The 21,670-nt window shown below is 38.0% G+C and overlaps 2 protein-coding genes across 5 annotated transcripts; both read right to left on the reverse strand.

The window, feature by feature from the left end:
• Positions 1-560: 560 nt before the first annotated feature.
• LOC121517003 (N-fatty-acyl-amino acid synthase/hydrolase PM20D1.2-like) lies at positions 561-6,399 on the reverse strand. Its single transcript, XM_041798483.1, has 13 exons — positions 6,134-6,399; positions 5,929-6,015; positions 5,079-5,314; positions 4,876-4,962; positions 4,626-4,759; positions 4,359-4,478; positions 2,434-2,509; positions 2,295-2,356; positions 2,133-2,211; positions 1,965-2,036; positions 1,708-1,873; positions 1,504-1,603; positions 561-1,216 (listed from the first exon to the last, which is right to left on the reverse strand). Exons 1-13 carry the CDS (start codon positions 6,351-6,353, stop codon positions 1,087-1,089), a joined length of 1,569 nt encoding a protein of 522 aa, XP_041654417.1. The 5' UTR covers positions 6,354-6,399; the 3' UTR covers positions 561-1,086.
• A 1,019-nt stretch (positions 6,400-7,418) lies between these two features.
• Positions 7,419-21,084, reverse strand: lemd1 (LEM domain containing 1). Of its 4 annotated transcripts, none has more exons than XM_041798623.1 (11): positions 20,724-21,084; positions 16,987-17,098; positions 16,574-16,720; positions 16,417-16,481; positions 16,103-16,126; positions 15,843-15,998; positions 12,912-12,998; positions 12,715-12,807; positions 12,494-12,583; positions 12,117-12,190; positions 7,419-8,062 (listed from the first exon to the last, which is right to left on the reverse strand). In XM_041798623.1, exons 1-11 carry the CDS (start codon positions 20,916-20,918, stop codon positions 7,750-7,752), a joined length of 1,356 nt encoding a protein of 451 aa, XP_041654557.1. In that variant the 5' UTR covers positions 20,919-21,084; the 3' UTR covers positions 7,419-7,749. The 4 variants fall into 4 exon arrangements, with proteins under 4 accessions (XP_041654557.1, XP_041654556.1, XP_041654558.1 ...); XM_041798622.1 differs by having other exon boundaries at positions 16,103-16,168; XM_041798624.1 differs by lacking the exon at positions 12,494-12,583 and having other exon boundaries at positions 16,103-16,168.
• Positions 21,085-21,670: the final 586 nt, after the last annotated feature.

A 21,670-nucleotide genomic window follows, 5' to 3' on the forward strand; every position in this document is an offset into this window, starting at 1 on the left:
TACTCCAGTTTTTTTGCAACTTTTATTAGATTTTCGCACATTTTTACCTATTTTACATTTTGCAATTATTTAATTCTTTTTCCCTGTAAGTTTTTTTTAGTCCCCTTTACTTTATTCTCTGGCATCCTGATGTTTATGCATATCATAGCTTAGGTATGAAGTCCACCATTACTCTCCAAAAGGTTTTTCAACAGCCCATCCACATTGTTAATATTACCAATAAAAGGGTAATTCTGTTTTAAGAAAAGGGGTTTACATTTTGAAAAAAAAGCTATACTGTACTACAGCATAAACAAATAACATTTCTTTTTATTCTTTCTTTGATAAGAGAGGTTATTATTCTGGTAAAAAAAAAAATTTACACAGATTAACTTTACAATGGATCATAATTTTCCTGACCTCAATGGTATGACCAACTGGCTGGGCCCCAGTAAGCCCTCCCCTTTATCCCCCCTCACAGGTGACCTTGTCTGGCAGTAGGCTGCTGAAACTGTAGGACTAGTGTGAGATACTTAAATAAACATGACATAAAATATTCATTTGTACACGGAGTGTGTAAATGTCTTCTGAAGAGCACCTTTATTTTTGATTGTTCACATTGTATATGCAGGTTTAAACACCACAGTATGAAACCTCATTTCGCTTGTGATAAGAGGAGCCATAAAACATTAAACAGTCATTCCACTGAAGTCATATGTACCATAGCATTTTTAGGATTTCAAGTGTGTTTTACAGAATAAAACATTCATCAGTCAGTCGTGTGCCATCATTATTTCACAGTCAAAAATCATCAAAGTTCTCTGCTACATCATCTTATTTAGAAATGCAAAGGATCAAAATGTAGATTTCTTGTGATCAATTTACAACACAGTAAAAGTCATTAAAAATATTCATTGTAGAGCCTCAACTGCTTAAAAATTGAAAATATTTATTTCTGGCTTTTGAATTCAGTATTTTGTTTCAATTCGGAAAAAAAATGTACACCCACAAAATATATCTTGGTCTTCTCATGAGCTGTTGGAGTTTTCCCTAGTGCAGGTATTTTGAAACCAGTTGTTTTGTGTGTGGTCTGTATGATCCTGCGCTTTAGAGCTCATGGACAGAGCTGTGAGGCTCAGGAAGCCTTTCAGTATCACAGTTTTGAATCAGTTGGGAGTAATATACCACCAGCTCTTCATAGTTCTTTTTAGAAATCCGTTCATTGATGCCATGGAATCTAAAACAAACAAACAAAAGTGAAAAAAAAGGGAAAGTGGCTTTTTATTGCCATAGCAGAGGGATTAACTGGGCAAAAGGTTGGTTCTACACTTAAATCTCCCCTTGCGGTATGTTTTCAAGAGAAACTTTATGTATCCAAAGTTAATGAGAGCAGCAAAGAGGCCTTTTTGTCGCAGTATATGCCTTGATTTGCTAAGAATGATATTACTCTGTAGAAGCAGTATATTGTAGAGGCTGTAGCAGCCTGTTCTCAAAATGTTTAACTTAGCTTTTGGGAATTCTTACCTCTGAGCATCACCTGGTTTAAACCAGACAGGGGCAAAGCGATAAATATCATTGGTCAGGTCCTTGAAGTGTCGACTGTCTGTGTTCCCAATACAAATACCTGCAGGAAAAACATCAGATTTAACATTACAAAGACATCTGGTAGACATATTTGACTTTTTAATCTTACCCCCCCCCCCCAAAAAAAATCTATATGGATTATACCTGGAGCTACTGCAACAGTTGGAAACATATCCAACACTGTCTTCTTAATGATCTGGAAGCCAAAAGACTTTTCATCGGATGAGCTGACAGGCAAAGGGTCAAACCCATCAACAAACTCTATTTTCACCCGCTCGTCCCCCACTGTTGACTGGATAAGGTCCAGGACCTGAACCAAACAGCACACATCTCATTCAACACACAATATTAGAAGTTAAATATTAAAATAATCAAAAAAATGTACAAATATCACACTCTACCTCTTGTAAAGTCTGTGCTGAATGGATTCGTAGATTAACATACGCTTCAGCATGTGAAGGGATGACATTAATCTGCACACAGGAAAGATAACAGGACTTTTTCTTGAGACAAAAGGATTACTGGCATCTAAAAGTTTCAATCTTTTGAATGGATATTGGCGTCCATACCTTAACTCCTGAATTAAATATTGTTACTGCTGTGGTTGTCCTTACAAAAGCATTAGTGTCTGATTTTCTTTCAAGCACCCTGAAATGGAAAACAAAGATGATTTAGTCTAACAGACAAAAAATCAAAAGAACCATACTGAGTGAATTTTCTGATTTATTTACCTTGCAAGGAGTGAGGAAAACAGCCAAAAATTGGATAATATGAACTTCATTGGAAGCTTGAACTAAGCCAAAGAATGGGCAGGTGAGTTAAAACTGTGAGAGACATATTTTTTTTTGGCAAATGGTTACTTTATCTTACTTTATGTGCTAGATGCTCAAAAGTTCCACGTTCAGGCCCAAGGCCAAACAACCTCGGCATGGGGTTATCCTCTAACCTGAAAACAAGACAGACATTTTTTAGCACAAACACTCTGGAAAAATTCCAGAAAACCCCTGAGGTTTTCCTGACTTACCTGTTCACATATATAACTCACAGTGGGAGACTGAAGCCTAAAGAAGTGTTTATGGCATAGAACAATGTGGAAGTGGCAGATGAAGCCAAAGGGATTAACAATATCTTAACGTTTATATCAGTATTACATATCATGTACCATCAAGGGTCAATGCTTGTTCCCCTTCTTTTCTCAATATACATCACCTCACTTGGTGCAATCATCCACTCCCAAGTTGTTGTATCACTGCTATGCAGATGATACACAGGTTTCCTATCCTTTCCAACAGATGACAACTGTCTCAATTTGATCTAATCCTGCCTTGCTGATATTTCTAAATGGATGAATGTCACCTTCAGCTCAACCTGTCCAAGACTGGGCTTATCGTCATTCCCACCATGCAACCACAGCTCAATAGCTCCAGCTTGGATCAAATTAACTCCTGCTCACCGAGTCTGCTGGACCTCTGAATCTGGGAGGTCTCGTGTTAATGATCAATGTTTTGAAATTTAGATTAGATTGCAAAATGTGCTTCTATAATTTTCAGAGAAAGTGATTGCATGACCCTCTACACATGCAAATGTTCAAACATTATTTTTATAGTATTTAAAAAAATCCTAAATCCTTGTTTTTCAGCCTTAGTTGAATCTACCAAATAATGTTTTCATTACAATATAGAATGATTTATTGCCTTTTTATTGAGAAATACACTAAGTTGAGGAACTTAGAAAATAATCACATATTAAATTTGAATTGCAACATTGGGAAAAAAAAGATTGCAATTTGATTATTTTGCCAAATCCTTTAGCCCTAGCTCCTTTGCTGATGTTCATAGTTAAAAATAAACAGACAGAAAAACAAAAACAAAACAAAAACAATTCACCATGCATAGCCTCTAACACTGCATGGCAGCACCTGCGTCCGAATAGACTTTAGGCACTCTGTGGCACTTACTGATGTTGTTTCCTCCTGACTAGATCATTGCTTGTGTTGTTCTTACTCTCAGATGTATGTAGCTTTGTACAAAAGCGTCTTCTACATGACATTTTAACATTGTATAGTACAGTAATTTAGCTCTCAGGTTGCAGTGATTGTTCACCGCTCATACTTCTCTGCTGCTTTGCCCTCCCCTGTCACGTTGTCTTTAGCAGAGGAGTCCTGTCAGTTAAACCAGCATTACTCAAGGTTAATTTGCATAACAGTATTCTCACTGCTTTCTTTATATGTACAATTATGACCTAATGAGGGAGAAGTGTGGTTAAAGTGGCACCAGCCCCCACTGGTCTGGTCTGTGTCTCATGATTCCAGCATATTATGAACAGGGATGAAATGGCTTGCAGTACTGAATGGGGTAAATTTTCTGTTGCAATAGGTCTTGTACAATGTAAAAGTGACAGAAGAACAACAAACTGACAGAAATGAAATATAATAACTTAGTATCATCGTGTGCACAATACAGTATTGGTTCTTCACTTTACAGTCTATGGTGCATGATGGCTAAGGCATAATACATCATCACCCACACCCACCAGCTGGGGATACATTTTCCTGAATATTCCCTGCTGCATCCCTATTCAGCTCACCCAAACTTCACATGGAAAATTCACCAGGCACCAGGAGAAAATTCTGGCAAAAATTCAGGGTGAAAAATTCAACACCAATGAAATTCAACCTGAAAATTAGCTGACATTTTGGGAAACTCATACATGTAGGAGTAGGGCTTTAGTTAAAACATCACATTTGGCTTTTTTGTGCTGAAGAATGAAAATCTCTCGAGAATATGTGCCCTCACCTTTTGACAGCTGCTGCCAAGATCCCAATGCTGGTCTCACGGGGTGGCATTGAGGAGTGACCAGGGGCCATAGACACACTAAGCTTTACAGTGGCAGCTCCTTTTTCACTTACCCCAATCCTACAAATTCATAACAAGACATATAAACAGAATTTGAAGTAAACATCTTTTCATTTACTCATTTCACACAATTTTAAAGAAGATGCAATAAGCTGGTGACCTTCTATGATGCTAAAGTTGTTACACTAGAGCAGAGTGGAATCTTACAGGGCAGCAGGTCCATCAAGACCACTGATGACTCCGTCAAGAACAGCTAGGCCCTCATCCAGGACAAACAACAGCTGTACATCACGCTCTTTTAGTAACTGCACTGTGGTCAATGCCCCCTTGAGACCACTTACCTTTGAAAAGAAAAATAAAATGACTCAGACACCCAGATACTGAAGTTATATATTAACTGGACTTACAATTTCAGAAATATTTCATGAACATTTAAATGAGTATATAGTAAAATTACTTCTTCATCATGACCAAGACTGATGTAAAACCCTCTGCGTGGAGCATATCCTTTTATCAGCAAGTATTCCAGTGCTTGAAGTATTCCCTTAAAGACATAAAGCATAACTGTTTAGCCAACCTGGGACATTAAAGCTAAATTAATTATTGCTCTAAACTCGGATTTTTAAGCCAGATCATGCTAATTATTGCTTGTCCTCTTACCATTACTTGGCTTTTGTCATCTATGGTCCCTCTACCATATATGAAGCCATCCATCTCCTCTGCAGAGAATGGCGGGACGTCCCAACCATCAGACTCTGAGGCCGGCACAACATCAATGTGGGCCAGCAGTAGGTACGGCACCAGGCTCGGGTTGGACCCTTGCACCCAAAACAGGTGGCTATAGTTGGCAACCACTTCATGATGCACCAAGGTTGAAGAAAAAACTGTTGGAAAGGCTGGAAAAGAAAGAAGAACACACGTTTACATGGAGATTCATTTTTAGTCAAGAAAAAAACATGCAAAGATTACAAAACCTGATGGGACTTTTCACTTTTTTGTCTTTTTTGAAGACGATTCTTCATTAATAAAGCAGCAGATAAATAAATGTTATTTATCAAGGCTGTGGGCACATCACATTGTTAAAGGTAATTATCACAACTGGAAATATATCTAACTCAGAGAGACAAATGTGCATTTAGAGTCACATGAAGATGACTGTTACCCTGTGACCTATAAAGACAGTTGGCCCAGTAAAGTAATAAACTTTATATTGTCGATAAAGAAACCCTCAAGACAAAAGACTGTAACAACACAGGTCACAACATGTAAATGTCTGCAACATTAGCTTACGTTAGCTTAGGTATGTTAGCTAACAGTACAGCCCTCCTTATTCGCGGCTAGCATTGAAAACTTAGTTAACCGTTAATTGTTTGCTAACGCTTCTGCTCAGCTATATCATGCCGTGTAACAACCCGACACTTCTGTAAAAACAACCAAGCAACATAAAACCTGCTCAACGAGTTCGCAACTAAGAAGACAGCTTACATATCACATATTATAGCAGCTTTACCTTTTCGGAGGAACCTGTCAAATTCACCCAGAGCCGTAGTGTTGCTCTCTGTCTCGGAGAATGACACTGTAGGGATCCGGATAGCCTCTGGATGAATGAAAACAGACTGTTAACCTAGTTTACCTGGACATGCGGTTAATGGCTCCTTCTGTAACTTCACTTAACCCGTTCTCACTGACATGTTAACATGCTACACTTTACAGACCTTTCAAATTGGCAAGAAGCTCCTGTCTCTGGCTGTGGTCTATCATGAGGGAAATGTTGTTCGTCTTTTCCCAGTGAGCGAGTTGCAGCTCGACATTTACGTCCAGAGTGAAAGTCCTGATAGTTGCTATAGTAAACAGCAGCAGTGCTATAATGAAGAGGCTACTAATAATAATCTTTAAAAACTTAATTATGTTGAACTTCGGCCCTGAGTCTGTCATAGTGGTATGTTTTGATGGCGGAGCTGATTCGCTGTGACAGTGGAGATTGAGCAGGTCAGGTCTGTGGAGAGAGAGCCACCTGCTGGTGTGAACGCGAATCGCCTCACCTACTTTCTGTACAATCAACGAACAGCATTCAGGGGCGGGCTTTGGGGGCAAAAGGGGGACTGAATACCTGGACCTGGTTTGTTTTTATGCAGAGTATACATTTTATTATTTTCATTTTTAAAGAGGAGAACATAAACAAAGCTGATGGAATTTAATCGAGCAAGTATAACATTTGAGATCAAGTTGCTGCGCTGAACACTGGTGGACTCGTTCACTCGTATTTGGAGAGAGAAGTTCAGAGAGGGACCTTTGGGATGCCCCCCTATGTTAATTAAAACATGATAGAGCCCTACAGATTATCTTTCCAGTGGTAAACATATAAAAATGTCCTTCAGGGTGCCCTTTAATTGGACAAAACACAATGAAGTGTCCCCTCAGTGCCCTTTCAGTGGTTAAAGCACTGTAAAATACCCTTTATGGTGCCCTTACAATAGACCAAACTTGATTAAGTACCCTCTAGGTTGCCTTTCCAATCAACAAAATGTGATCAAGTGCTCCCTCTGGTGCCCTTTCAGTAGTTAAAGCACTGTAGAATGCATTCATCGGTGCTCCTCCAGTGGACAAAATGTGATAAAATCAACTTTGAGGTGCTTTTCTATTCGGATAAACATGATAAAGTGCTCCCTTGGGTACCACATCAGTGGGAAAAGTGCCCTGTGTGGTATCCTTCCAGTGGACAAAAAATGCAAAGGTGCCCTTACATGGGACAAATTGCTCCCTACCCTGACCAAACAATCTGTATACATCAACAGTGACCGCTGCTTCAGATGAGCAGTAGTGATAAATGGTTAGTTCAGAATTTCTAATCATTACAAAGGTTTAGTTGGCATCACATAAAAATGTTAATTTTTATTACTTTCCTTTCTGTTTCACTATAAATCACTATAGATGTATGACAAGTTGACAATAGGTTCTTGGTCAGTTGTACGACTGTTAATAGTTGCACAGAGAAAAAAGTATGAAGCAAAACATCCTTTATTGAAATATCCATGTTTAAAAAATGACACACATTATGCAGCAATTCAACACACTGAAAAGATACCGTTATATAACATCTTTTGGTTTGGAAATACAAAATGTTGTGCTTATTTTCTTACTCTCCTTAAAATCTCATATGAAGCCCCATGGTAGCACATCAGTAAGCAAAACATAAAATGAAAGACTGGGTTTTTGAGGTATGTTACAATGCAGACACACAAACACTGCAATTTACTGAGCACAGTCTTTGTTCCATCAAGATATATAAGGAAAAGGTCATTATGGCTTGCATCCACAGAAAAGAACAGGATTACTCCTGTCCAGAGAGCGGTGGTATTTCTTGTGATTCAGCCTGAAGCAAAAGCCCATCTTCACTGTCTGACTCTTGGGTAAGACTCTCCAGTAAGGCCACAACTGAGCTGAGCGAGTCATCCTCAGCGAAAACATAAATGAGGAAAAGGAGGCATGCCACAGCAAGGAAGACCGCTATTTGTATCTGGATGGGCACGAGGCGGCGCTCAAGCTCTCGTCTCTGTAGAGTTGTGGGACTTGCAGGTGTGTCAGGGTACGCGTACTGAATCGGTCTTCCTGCAGCACCCTTGATGGGTCTTCGACGAGAAGCACTGAAATACAACAGAGTGTTTGTGTCAATAATCAAGCCACTTAAATCCTAATAAGTATCAGTATGAGTCTCATGTGTCTACATCAGGGGTGTCCAAACCAGGGTGCGAGAACCAACTGTGCTCTTTGGTTTGTTTTTAATTGGCCTGCAGCCAGAGCCAGCATAAGCGACATAAGTGGCTGCTTAGGGCCCCATCGCAACCAGGGGGCCCCCAAGAGTGAGGGAGTGAATGTTCACAAGCCGTTCAGAAGCAAACTATAGTGAAATCAGCCAGGCTGTGAAGGGGAATGAGGTGCTGAGAGTAAAAGTCAGGAAGAAACAGAGCTCCACCTCAGATTCAATAGTTTAAGTTGATGTTTTACATCGGGGGGACTCGTACAATGCCGTTTTAGGCTGTTTCTCAAGTCTGTTCATTAAAAGAATATTTATGTAATATTCTTGAACGCACCACACAACAAACAGCGTCTCTGCACCAGAGAAGTGTTACAGGCATGTTTCTGTTACCAAATGACTCCACACAGAGTTTAGTCTCTTCTTAGCAGGAAGCTGAGATGTGTAGGGTTTTAGTACAGACTGGGAGAAAGGACATAAAGAGGATAAAAGCTAGCAGACTCGTTGACATACCCTCCTGACAGCGCTGCAGACCACAGGGATAGATAAATATGATCACAGGTAAGACACGGTTTAATGAATTTAACCAGATTATAATTAATGAAGAAAACGAAGCTTGCATAAAGTCATAATATCTGACTATAGGAGGGGATTTCATGTTAATACTGATCATTAAAGAGCTGTAAAGTAAATGCCTATAAAACTAGCTGACTGTTACTGTAATGGGGTTTATGGTTGAGGTTAAATGAACTGCTGGCCTTCTGTATTGTGTTTTATGGCTCTAAATCCTTCTAAAATGTGATGTTATTTCAGAAAGAGGAGAATGTGTTTTAAAAGGGAGGGTGTAGGACATCAGCAGGTTTATTTCTGACAGAGGTGGAGAAAGTTCTACATTATTGTACTGAAGTAAAAGTAAAGATACTTTGGATAAAATATACTTAAGTAGAAGTAAAAGTAGTGATCTGTAAATCTCATCAAGTAAAAGTAAAAAGTAAGTCATTTAAAATTTACTTAAAGTACTGAGTAGCTACTTTTGATACCTGAGGTGGTTATACAGTAAAATATGATCTTTTCTTAATGTGAAATAACTACAGGAGAATATGAACTTATAACCAGGTTGTTGTTATAAGCTGAGACTTAACCTAAAGTCAAATGCAGCAGCTGTTTTCTCTCTCTACTGACCGCCATGTGCTGTGAAAGTCAAACTTCAGGCCATTTTCTTGTTGGCTGAAAGCTAAAATCACCTCATTTTGGCTTTTAGTGTTGTTTTTACTCAGTACTCAAAGTTTTTTAAAATGTAGTGAGGTACAATACTTCCCTCAAAATGTATTTAAGTAAAAGTAAAAGTACTGATTTTGAAAAGTACACAAAAAAGCTACTCAATTACAATAACTTGAGTAAATGTAATTAGTTACTTTCCATCTCTGATTTCTGTGTTTTGTTCATATCTCCCTCATGAGCAAAGAAACAAAAGTGGTGGACGGCTCCTATCCCTGCACTGCAGGACAGAAAGATTTAGAAAATCTTTCATACCATCAGCAATTAGACTGTATAATTCTAAAGTAAAACAGATGAGACTCCCAGATGATTGAATTTCCCTTTGGGGATAAATAAAGTTCTTGTATTGTATTGTATTGTATTGTATAAATGTAAGTTATTACCATTAACACATTAAAAAGATTGATTTTATTTTTTAGTTTGGATGCATGCTGATGAGGAGGGTCTCCAAAAGAATGACTGGTAGATAAGAAAAAGAGGAAGAAGTCCATCTTCTTCTCAAGTGTCCACTCCTACAGACTTCAGGACCTTAAGGGACTCCAGCCATCTCCTAACAGACAGTCCAGAAAAGAGAGGGGAGACAGGGAACTTTCTTCATCTGTGTGCATAAAGGTAAAACCCAGAACATCCCTGCAGACAGAGGAGAGGAGGACTTCCTGATCTCCTAGAGACAGTCACAGTCCTCTCCAGATCCACAACAGTCCAGCTCACAGCTCAGTTTACTGCATGCATGCCAGTGGGCCCAGAGTCTGAATCTGATAGTCACTACTATTATGTACAGGGATGATCATCAGTGGACTAAATAGACAGTTCATACACACTGGTCAAATACATGAGTCTAGTTCAACTCATTTAAAGAATCAACTGAGACAAATCACTTCAGGTTTAACTAAAGTAATGTACATGACGTTACATGTCGAATTTCTCTCAATATCTAAAATTTGATTTGAAATAAAATGAACACAATCTCAAGTTCTGTTACCCCATTTTTTCTCCACTGGGGTTTAGATTAGTTGTACAGTGCTTAACAAATTTATTAGACCACCTGTCATATCTGTCTCAGAGACCATCCAGCATCATGAAGTGCTTTAATGCGGACTCTTTCATTTTCAGTCAGCTCTCCACATTTAACCATTTTGAACAAGAATGAGAGATTTCAAACTGAATTCACCCAAATTTGAGCTGGCTCACTGGGCTTCTCTGAGAAGTCAAAAATTAATCAAGCATAACATTTAACCACTAAAACTAATTTTTCTGTTCAGGAATGCAAGTCAATAACTATAATTTGAAATATAATCAAGAAATATTAATGTGCTTTACTATTTTTTTTCAGTTTTCTTGTATATCAGTACATTTGAAAATTCAATAATAACAATAATAATTATATTTTAGCATTAAAAATATCATTTTGATTAAAGAGCTTCTATATATTGGTGTATTAACCATTGCAGAAACATAAAAAATGATTTAGGTAATTACCAATGCTGTTAATTTAGGGCAGCTGTGGTATAAACCTTACTTTGGTTAGGGTTAGGGTAGTCTAATAAATTTGTTAAGCACTGTATATTTGCAGATTATCTAGCATTGACTGCATCAGAAACAGAGATCAGCGGTTGGGGGGCCCCCAATCAAACTTTGCTTAGGGCCCCAAGTAAGCTTGGGCCGGCCCTGCCTGCAGCAAATCCTTAAAGTAAAATAAAATACACCCTTAAAACATAAAGGTTGTGCTTGACTTTTATTGTACTTCTCAGTTTTGACACTAGGTAGTGCTGTTGTGTTCATTCTGTACAACATTTTGACAAGTAGAACTCACTGACAGGCTTTTTTTCTTACTAAATAGAGATGACAGCGTGTATGTTGAAGATATTGACAGCCAAAATAAAAATGATGTCTCAGTTCATATTGCCCTGATGAATAAGGGATTATGGCAGCAATTAGCAGCACAAGTTACACTTATATGCTCCTATATCTGCCCTGTCTTGAGGTCAAACTCACAAAGCATATCACTAATCATCTTCAGACACACTTGAGGTTCCCTGCAAGGAGGAGTTGGCTCACCTGGTTGTATTACAGAGTGGTCAGAGGAGTAATTTTAGGGAGCTGATTGATCCAGAGCAGTGATTAACAGTACGTCTGAGGTCAAAAGAGACCTGTTGTCAAATGTGTTATTGGAGTCCTGTCAGTTTGTAAACAGCTCCAGCTTTGTGCATAGCACATCTACATTCACATGGACATGTGTTTGGCTGCCTGCTGCCTGTCTCAATCTGGGCTACATATTATCAGATTAAAATCAAAATTAAGACCATCCCAGCTGCTCAGGGAGAAGATGTTATTGTTCAGCACCCTCGACAGCTTTCCCACCGACTCCTTAAAGGGAACTCAATTTCAATAGAAACTTCTAGCCATGAGATTAAGCTCCACGGGGAGAGTGAGGTATTAAGGATGTGTGTTCACTGGGACCGAAACTTGGGAAAAAAATCAACCATGGTTCTATAAAATGTTAGCTTGCATTGACCCACTACATTCTCAAATAAAGATAATTTAGCACAAATTATTCCCCTGGAAAAAAACACATCTGGTTTGTAAGGACCTTTAATCTTAACTAAAGTTTTCATTCATCCTAGAAGATAATTAATTGCTAGGGACATCCCTCTCATGGAACTTACTAGATTCCCGTGGGTGTGGCTGGAGTGTCTGGAAACATGTCCTTGAAAACATCTTTCGCAGGCCCCTGAGGTTGCTGAGAAGAAGAAAAAAGAAAATGATGACAAAGCAGACTACTGAAAACAAAGATGCATCTGAGACAGCAGAGTCCAGCAGAAACAGCGGCCCAGCATGTGGGGTAGAAAGAAGGGAAAGGCTCATCATAAATATTTAAAAACAAAGAGAAAAGTTAAAATAATTTCCTTGGAGTGATTACATATAAATACATGAATATAGAGAAAGATTCGCACCAAGTGTGTTTGTGTAGACACCGAAGTATATGTCATCAAGTGATACTGAATACAAACTTAAACTAAGGCCAGACAAAAGACATATGTGCCTTCTTTTCCCCTTTATAAGGGGGAGTCTTGGGGGTGTAGTACACGGTCTTGTTCTTCTTGTTGTACTCATCTGGAGTCATGGTGTCATGCTACGGAAAGGAAAGTCACAGATTATGATTGCTGTTACTCCTACCCCTTCCTCTAGTGTGCCTCTCCAACACTTTAACCACCACTTCAGTTTGAGCTTAAAGTGTAACCGAACAATGTGAGCACTACTGACCCTGCTGGACCGCGACCAATGGTCATGCACATTGCTCCCATTCAGCGCTCTCTCAGTGTCTGGGCAAGAAGAAAATGACGCTCGACTCTCCATCTGTTGTTTAGAAGTCATAGGTTTGTTACTGATTAAGCACTACAGTGCAGATAGTTTTTTTTTTAAGATGCTAAATATGGGTCTAAAACATGGGATTAACTTTCCTGCTCCACCATTTCAGTGATGCTGAAGGCCTGAAAGGGAAACGATGAGCATCCACTGGTCTTAACTGATTGTAATCCAGATGTAACCTGTAAGATTAGCATTATTTTCACACCAACATCAGCATCAAACATATATTTTTCATCGCAAAACAGTGAGATTCCGATATCCCTCTTTGAAAAAATAAAATTATTCCATTGTGTCCCAAAAGGATTGGGGTAGAATGTAAGCCAGTGATTCCCAACCAGGACTAACACAACTGCCAAGTCAATATAGAGATAAGGATTTAATTTACTGATAAATGCATGTTTTGTATCATTCTACAGTCATATACATATGGGAAACTACCCAGCAACTAAAACATAAATCATAACAGATGCATTTCGCTGGTGCTGGGCCAAAATCTTGTATCTCCATTTTGCATTATTTCAAAATTTTTTTTATAAATCAGTGTTATTGGTCAATCTTTACATCTGTAAGTGGGTTTTAACATATTTTAAAGCACCAAAAAGCACCCAAAAGATGCTGACTAAGACCGATCAGTGTTGAATTCACTGAAAAATACAGCATTTTCTTCATTTACTGAAGAGTGGTAACTTTTTGAGATACCAGGTTTTGGCCCGATACCAGTAATTAGAATAACAAAAAGCTAAAGTATTGAATAAAAAGCTCAGACTAGCTAAAAAATAATATTGTGTACACAGCTTAGTGAGTTGCATTATATGCCAGCAGAATAATAAACCCAAGGTATTTCTCTGTCTGATGGCTAACTTACAATGCATAGATGGGTGATTTAGCTAGTCAAAGGACTGGATAAAGAGTAATAATAAAAAGCTAAGAATATTAAATAAACTGCCCATTTGCATAACTTCAGTTATGGAAAGGTAGTTGAAATATACTGCAAGCTCTAGACTCTCAAAAATTTGTAAACATTAAGTAGTTAGCAAAAAACTGGCACTTGCATGAAGAGCACTTTTCAACTTGAAGTGAGCATTTTGGATACACAGCTTTATCCTTTAGCTAAAGTGATTATAATTTGTCATAGAAAAAGCTAAAAGTAGTAGTTAACATTTCATGGAGTTTCCCTGATATGCATAAGTTGACATAACTAGCCGAATATAGACAACAGCTGAAGAAATAATTAGCATTAAGTCTTAGCGGCAGCTAAAACCATGGATAAAGGGTTGAAATAAAAGACTATGAATGAGCAGTATAACAGTTTGCTAAAAGTGGCCTGAATTTAATGGATAAACAATTTTAGCTCAAACTGTTGTAACAGTTAGCTTCAAGGGTGAGATAAGCAACCATGTCATTAACCTGAAGTTTTTGGAAACTGGTTGTAAAAACTGCTGATGCAGGTTGCTAAATGTAAAGGACATACTTCATTTAGCTAAATCTAACCTAGTCATTTTAATGGCTGTGAATACATAGAAGCAATTAGCTTAAATTTTTTTGCAGTGGTTAGGTAAAATAATGCATTAATGACTAAAATAATTAGCTAATAGCATAGATTTAACAGTAGTATCACATCAGTTAAAAGTACCTTGCCAAAATACTTTAACTTTAGCTTTAACATTAGAAAAGCTTAGTTTATAACCGTGCAAAGCCAATGGATTAGCCAGACTCGGCAAATGGATTCGACTGAAATTTAGCTCAGGTTAGTCCTGTTGCTCTAGATCATTGCTGAGATGTTTCTACACTTTGACTGGAGTCCAACTGTGTAAAATTGAATTGACTAGACATAATCTGGAAAAGCACACATCTACTGAAGGCCTCACAGTTGACAATACATATCTGCTTGGCTTTTGTGTGTTTTGCACTGAGGAAAGACTTCCATTTAGTCACTCTGCCATAAATCCCAGATTGGTGGAGGGCTGCAGTGATGGTTGTCCTTCTAAAGCTTTGTCCCATCTCTACACAGGTTCCTGGTCACCTCTCTTACTAAGGCCCTTCTCCCCTGATTGCTCAGTTTGGCTAGCTCTTGGAAAGTCCTGGTTGTGCTGAACTTCTTCCGTTTGAGAATTATGAAGGCCACTGTGTTCTTGGGAACCTTCAGTGCAGCAGAATTTTGAGCTTTCTCCAGGTCTGTGCTTTGCAACAATCCTGTCTCTGAGCTCTGCAGGCAGTTCCTTTGACCTCATGGCTTGGTTTTTGCTCTGAAATGCCTTGTCAGCTGTGAGTCCAAATCATGACCAATACATTTATTTTACCAAACGTGGACTCCAATCAAGGTTAAGAGACATCTTAGCAAGAGAAATAGGAGGAACCTGAACTAAATTTCAAGTGTTTTTGCAAACTGTCTGAATACTTTTCAGCCTGTTTTTTTTATATTTCCTAAATTTGCAAAATTTTCTAAACTCCTGCTTTCACTTTTTCATGATGAGGTGCTGAGTGTAGATTAATGAGTATAAAATGATTCTTTTCGACTGTAGCATCAGGCTGCAACATAACAACATTGAAAAAGGGGAAATGGGTCTGAATACTCTGAATGCACGATAAGAATAGAGATGATCAGAAGTATAAAATATGCAAGGATGCAGGCAGATTTACACGAGGATGATACAATAATCTAAGGTAGTTTTCATTTGTTTTTCAAATGTGCCTATAAATTGAGCTTAAAGTACGAGAAACTGTTGATTTAGTAAAACAGAAGAGACGTTGAATAATTTTGCTGTGAGTATTGGCTGAATAATATGAACGATGTTCTTGAGATGTCGACGTTCAATTGAATACTAAAAGTGTTGCAGCATTCTCAACATTTATACTATCAGATTTGTGAATTAAGAACTATATACTTGTGGAAAGATGAAGCGGTTTATTTTTTCAACTGGCAGCAGGGTTAACCCGGGCCAAAAAGGTTGGGAACCACTGGCCTCAGCAAGGAATGCAGAGAATTTAAAATCCACAATAGAAGTGATATAAGGCTAGCATACCCCTGATCCTAATCCTGAGAGCTGATCTACAGAGGATGCTTTACTAATTCCAGCGGGAATCTGTGAGCGGTGAGACTGACCCCGCTCTGATGATTTTAATGCATTCCCTGAATTCCTTTTGGGAGCAGGTTCTTTGTTTCCGGAAGGCCGAGCATGCTGGGAAAAGCCAGCCCAAAAGAAGAAGAAGACAAAAAAATCAGCATCCCCTTAAAATTCATTTTGACATTTTTTTAAACAACATAAATATCTGAAGTATTTACCAGCCTTGGTGAAGGTAAAAAGCACTGTGGATAAACAAAATGGCCTTGATGAAAATATGTTTTCACCTGTCAAAAGATAGTGAAATTCAAAATTAAAGTGCTTGTTTCAACCACTCCACACTTAAAATAAAAGCAATCTGAAAACACTAGGTGTCACTCTAGTCAAGAATAATTCAGCACAGCCAATGACGGCAAAGCTTCTCATCAACCAGGAAAGTAGATGGAGTGGAAACCCTTATTAAGGTGACTCAACAGATACTGTTTATTCAATTTAGCTGAAGATGACAGAAAAAAATGTAGAAAAATGTTCCTACCTGGCTACTTTCTTGTGGTGCCTGTTCTGACTGCTCAGTTGTTTCATCCTTGCCTTCTTCATAATCTGTTTAAATGACAAATACTGATTACAAAACCACATGATTATTTAAAACCTACCATTACAGAACTAAATCTATCTGAAAACAACAAACATACCGCACTCTTTCTCCTCCTCTTCCCCATTTTCCTCTTCCTCTTCACTGTCAGAGTACAATTCCGCTTTCTCTGTTCCATTCAGGTGGTCATGCCCGTTGGACTGAAGCAGCGTCCTCAGCTTTTTCTCATACAAAGCTCGGGTAGAGGCTGGAATGGACAGACATAACTATAGCAGTTATCAATTTATCAAGACAACAGACCTTAAAAAGACTGATGACGAAGGTAAACACTGACATCATATCCCAATCTGTGTTCCCATGTTGTCTTGTTTGTCGTCTATTATATACACTAAATTGTGTGTTTTAAACTGATTTGGAGGGTGATTTAGTTAAAGTATGCATGGTGCACAATTACATGATAGAAAACTATTTTTACGATAAAAAACAGTTTTAAGGCATGAAGAATATCCTCACCTACTATTGGGCCAACTTTAACCCCATGTGCGAGCAGAGCAGCCTTGAGCTCATCATCAGTCAAACCACTGGGGTCAGGAATCTCTGTTTCCTCTGGATCCTCGTCCTTGTCCTGAAAAAAAACAACTCCAACTTAGACAGAAGCTACTATGTAAATGCCAGCAGTTTTCTTATATGATTGTATTCATGTTCTTTTGAAAAAGGCAAAGCCAAACATAATCTTCTTCTGTATTATCAGTTGATTCGTGTGTGGGATATCATCAGGAGGCAAACCTCTCTGTTCTGAGGAGTACTCCTGCATTCTTAAGGCTTTAACTCACATCATTTGAAATAGGAATTTATCTCCCTTTTTAAAAAAATGGTTGTCATTGAGATGTCCAAATAAACTGCAAAAATTGCAGAGAGCACAGGGTGACTTATTAAAAAAAAAGCTGATGTGGTATTACAGACAGTAGTGTTACTTGGGCATTAGGCTGCAACTGCTCCATTACCACTTGTTCAGCACTAGGAAGTATAGATGTTCCAATACCATTTTTTCTTTTACTATACTGATTCTGATGCCAGAGCGCTGGGTATCAGGTGATACCAAGTGCATTTCAGATTGGTGAACACTTTTTGGATCAACTGTGCAGAGGAAAACTGGCATGGTATTTTAGCCCTACAGTGAACAAGAACATGGTTCAAAGGAAATGTAATGTACAGTGTCTCTGTCACACTAAAGTTGTTTTCCTGATAATTATTGTGAGTTTTACTGCTAAATATTAAAATAATAATGACTCAGAGGGTCAGATCACGGGATTTCTATCTCTCTTACTCTCCATTATGCTCTATTCAGGAGGGCCCATGATGATCTGTGTGTTTAATACACACTTTGACAAAGCACAGCGTGATGATGGAACAGCCTGTCAATGGTTGACAGCCCCTCACAAAGCAACAATAGAGCTGACAGCATTTGTTAGCATTCAAGCTAGTGGCAATAATAAAGTGCAATGGTCACTTTATTCTTGGTCTGTCTTAAGCTAAGGTCATGCTGCCACCTACTGTATCGTTATGTTTGGGTTTTTATATTTTATTGTACTGTCTATGTTGTCTGGTCTCTTAGTGTTGTCTGATTTTTATGTAGATTTTTAAATGTACTCTTTGTTGTATATACCATCAACTTGCCGGGGACTACAGAAGGAAATTAGCCTATGGCTACAATCTGGCACATTTACATGTCCATGTTCATTAATGTGCATCGTCCCTTGTAATACATGAGTAAATAAATGATCAAAAGTTGATTAAAAATGGATAAAAAGACACTAGATATCAGATGCACTGGTGTGGATGTAATCTTCAAGGTCCCTGAAAAGTCACCCAAGTTCCAGGTTTGCTAGAAACACTCCCGTAAGGGCTACAAATGCATTGTGTACAGAATTATAATGCTAACGTACAGCATGGTGAAACAAAGCTAAATATAAAGCTAAACAATACAGTACTGGATCTGTGCATAAACAAGTGTACTCGCCAATACCAATGCCCACATTTTAAGCAGTATCGGACACATTTTCAGTATTGGTATTTGAATTGGAACAGCTCTACCAGGAAGCAACGAGCTTTCTGCAAAAGTTGGAGTATAGGGGAGAGTGGGGTAAGAGATACCTTTGGGCATGGAAGAGCAAAAACATCAACCATTATTTAAGACATCTTTAGAAAACAGTTTAATGACTTTGGAAGACATCTGTGGCTGATGCTTTGTGTCAAGTTAAATCTCTTGATATGTTTATTAAAAAGGCAGTTAATGTGAAAATATAGAAATACAAAAAATAATTGGATTATTTCTATGAACTCATTTTAATGCTCTAGCTTCAGGCAAATATCATACAGGAAAAGCAAAGTTGAATATCCTTACATCAAACCATTTCATTATCTATTAAATAAATCAGAAGATTAAGTAACTTACTTACGTTTACTTAAAGCTAGAATAGCAACTGATTTTAAAAAATTAATCAAATGCTGAATTTGCATATCACCCTGTCAGTTGTCAGTAAGTTGCCTGGGGCCTCATGCTCCATGGGGCCTCAACACACAGTCATTAAAGGAAGGACTGGGCAATACATTGAGTTTTTACTTTTAGATATACAGTGTTTTTCTTTTTTTCCAACACAATATAGGGTAATTTATTGTTTTTATTCATCAAAAAATGCAGAAACTCCTGCACACTGTTGAAATTGCACACATATGCTGGCAACATTTGGAAAAGTGGATGGAACTCCTTAAGAGCGAGGGAACACCTTGAAAGGTTGCAAATGTATTTGTGCAATATAAACAGCGTTCCCTTTTTTGTTCTCCTTGTTTTGTTGATTTTGTGTCACATGTCATGTATTTCTTTTATTTTAATTCCATTGATTTTTTTCTGGTATTTTAAGATTTACATTGTATTAGAATTTTTTTGGTTTTGTATGCTATGTTTGTGAATTGTGGTAAACAATGTAGTTGTGTAAATTGTATTTTCAAAATGTACACAGTGACCCCAGGAAGAATAGCTTCCAGTGAATGCTGAAGCTAATGGGGCTCCAAACAAACAAACAAACTTGATTTAAGTTTCAGTGCTTTTTGATACCACTGATCATTTAATCAGTGGGGATTTTATCGTGCATATATACAGTACCATGCATTTGAAATGTTTGAAATTAAATATCTGCATGTAAGACTACAGAAAAAATCAACAGCCTTAATATACAGACATGAAGCCAAAGCTTTTGTATAATCTAGTCAGAGTGTAAGATGTTGTCTACAGTTTTGGGTGATTTGGTATTGGGTGGTAAGGACCTTTACTTTTGTTGCTGTGGTATCAAAAAGGGATCTAAGACATCACAGTATGCTCATTGTCCAAATTGCTAAGGTCTAGATTTATTCGGGGTATGTCCTGTAGTTCGCTGGCTTTCGTACTTGAAAAGTAATGCTTTAAAATAATTTGTTCATTCACTTGGATTGATTTAAGGTAAATTGTGAAAGGCCTCATAGTCATCTACCTGAGGCCTTTGGATAACTAAAACTGCCCCTGCTGTAATATTGAGTGACAAATCTTGCAGCAGTTATTAAATTTGAAGCACAGACTATTGATCGAACAGACACTTTTCAATCTGCACTAACAAAAGTCTATCTACCCCATGGCACAGACAGCAGCAAAACAACTTGCAGACTTTAAGTGTATTCCTTTCTGGTCAAAATAAGTGAGTGCAACAGGTGCTGCAAACACATGCACGCGACCAGAATGGCAGCTGCCAACTACAGGAATGACCCATGTAAATCTATACCAACTATACTGTGGTGCATGACCTCAAATGCAACAGCAAGTTGGAAATACAGCTTGACCTACATCAACCCCTCCTCCCTGCACAGCTGCTGATCTTATGCAGCACTGCTGAAATCAATTTCTTTAAATTAAATTTTACCGCAATGCAAAACAACCTGTCGTGGTCTATAAATCATAAGTTTGATTTCCCTGAAGAAGACACTGTCAAGTTTTTACCACCCAAGTTATTTGTCATAATGTCAAGTTACATTTGGGGATAATTTCTCAGACATGTCAGGGAGCTAAGTGGCAAAAATATTACACTGTCACAACTTCTCCTGCAAATTAACATGGTAGAACATTGATCAATGTGAAAGTTGGGCAGAGGAGCAGGGCGATTCTCTTCGAAAAAGTCATATTTATAAAGTTAAAAAAAAAAGGTTTAGTTTAATTAACTCACTTCCACATCATGCACTTGTTCCTCCTCATCGCTAGAAAAATCCGCTGCGTGTTTCTGATCGATGTGTTTTAAGTGCAACTCCACATAAACCTCCTTTCTGCTCTTTGCAGGTGGCAGCGCGACATTGTGGGCGACCAAATCTGACTTCAGTCGGGATTTAGACAGATGAACCGGGTCCTCCTCAAACAACGGCATGTCCCAAACACGACGAGGAAAAGGCAAAATAATTCCAACTCAATCAGCCGGTGTCTATATTTGTTTAAAAGACGTCTGTAAAGTCAGAGGTATCCGAAGGAGCCGCATGGAGAAGCACTGTGGCTGCAGTCTCAAAACCACTGAGACTGAACTGGGAACAGCTGCAGCTGACCACTTGATTGACAGCAAGTACGTTAGCCAGCTTAACGTTACATACCATTACAGAGTTAACACGGAAGCAACGAAAGTTAACCCTGTGTTTTTGTCTGTTTTTTAATGAGTTTTATCAGTAATATAGACGAAATAAGTTTAATAAAACGACGAAACACGTTCAAACGAGGGAAAAGTAACCACTTATCAGTCTTTTGTAAGCCATTAGTTGATATTATCTAGCAAATATTGATTCTAAAATTAGCTAGATTGTGAGCTAACAAGACGGCTGATTGCTAACTGTGGTTGAGTTAAAACATTTTAAAGTTTTGAGTCTTCAATTTTAAAGCTGGAGAATTCAACCAGATTAGAGCTTCTGTTTGGATTTTGTACTTGTCATGAAATAGATTCGAATATATATACACACATATATCACTAATATATATATATATATGTGTATATATATATATATATTTATATATATATATATATGACATCACTATATGGTCAGTACAAAAGTATTTGGCCACATTTGTTAATTATCATTGAATTCAGGTGTTTCATTGTGACAGGTTAAAAAAAAATCAAGCACCTAGCCATGC

This window comes from Cheilinus undulatus, linkage group 11 (assembly GCF_018320785.1).
Source record: "Cheilinus undulatus linkage group 11, ASM1832078v1, whole genome shotgun sequence".
Classification (NCBI taxonomy): Eukaryota; Metazoa; Chordata; class Actinopteri; order Labriformes; family Labridae; genus Cheilinus; species Cheilinus undulatus.

What these genes read in the sequence shown, in the direction of transcription:
- LOC121517003 (XM_041798483.1), bottom strand. Translation starts at nt 6,353, where the DNA reads ATGACAGACTCAGGGCCGAAGTTCAACATAATTAAGTTTTTAAAGATT. An exon ending in TGACAGGTTCCTCCGAAAAG is followed by an intron (nt 5,315 to 5,928) that starts GTAAAGCTGCTA and finishes TTTCTTTTCCAG; the next exon opens with CCTTTCCAACAGTTTTTTCT. An exon ending in TTTTCCTCACTCCTTGCAAG is followed by an intron (nt 2,212 to 2,294) that starts GTAAATAAATCA and finishes TTTCCATTTCAG; the next exon opens with GGTGCTTGAAAGAAAATCAG.
- lemd1 (XM_041798622.1), bottom strand. Translation starts at nt 20,918, where the DNA reads ATGCCGTTGTTTGAGGAGGACCCGGTTCATCTGTCTAAATCCCGACTG. An exon ending in CACCACAAGAAAGTAGCCAG is followed by an intron (nt 16,169 to 16,416) that starts GTAGGAACATTT and finishes ATCTTTTGACAG; the next exon opens with GTGAAAACATATTTTCATCA. An exon ending in GCCACACCCACGGGAATCTA is followed by an intron (nt 8,063 to 12,116) that starts GTAAGTTCCATG and finishes GTTGTATTTCAG; the next exon opens with TGCTTCTCGTCGAAGACCCA.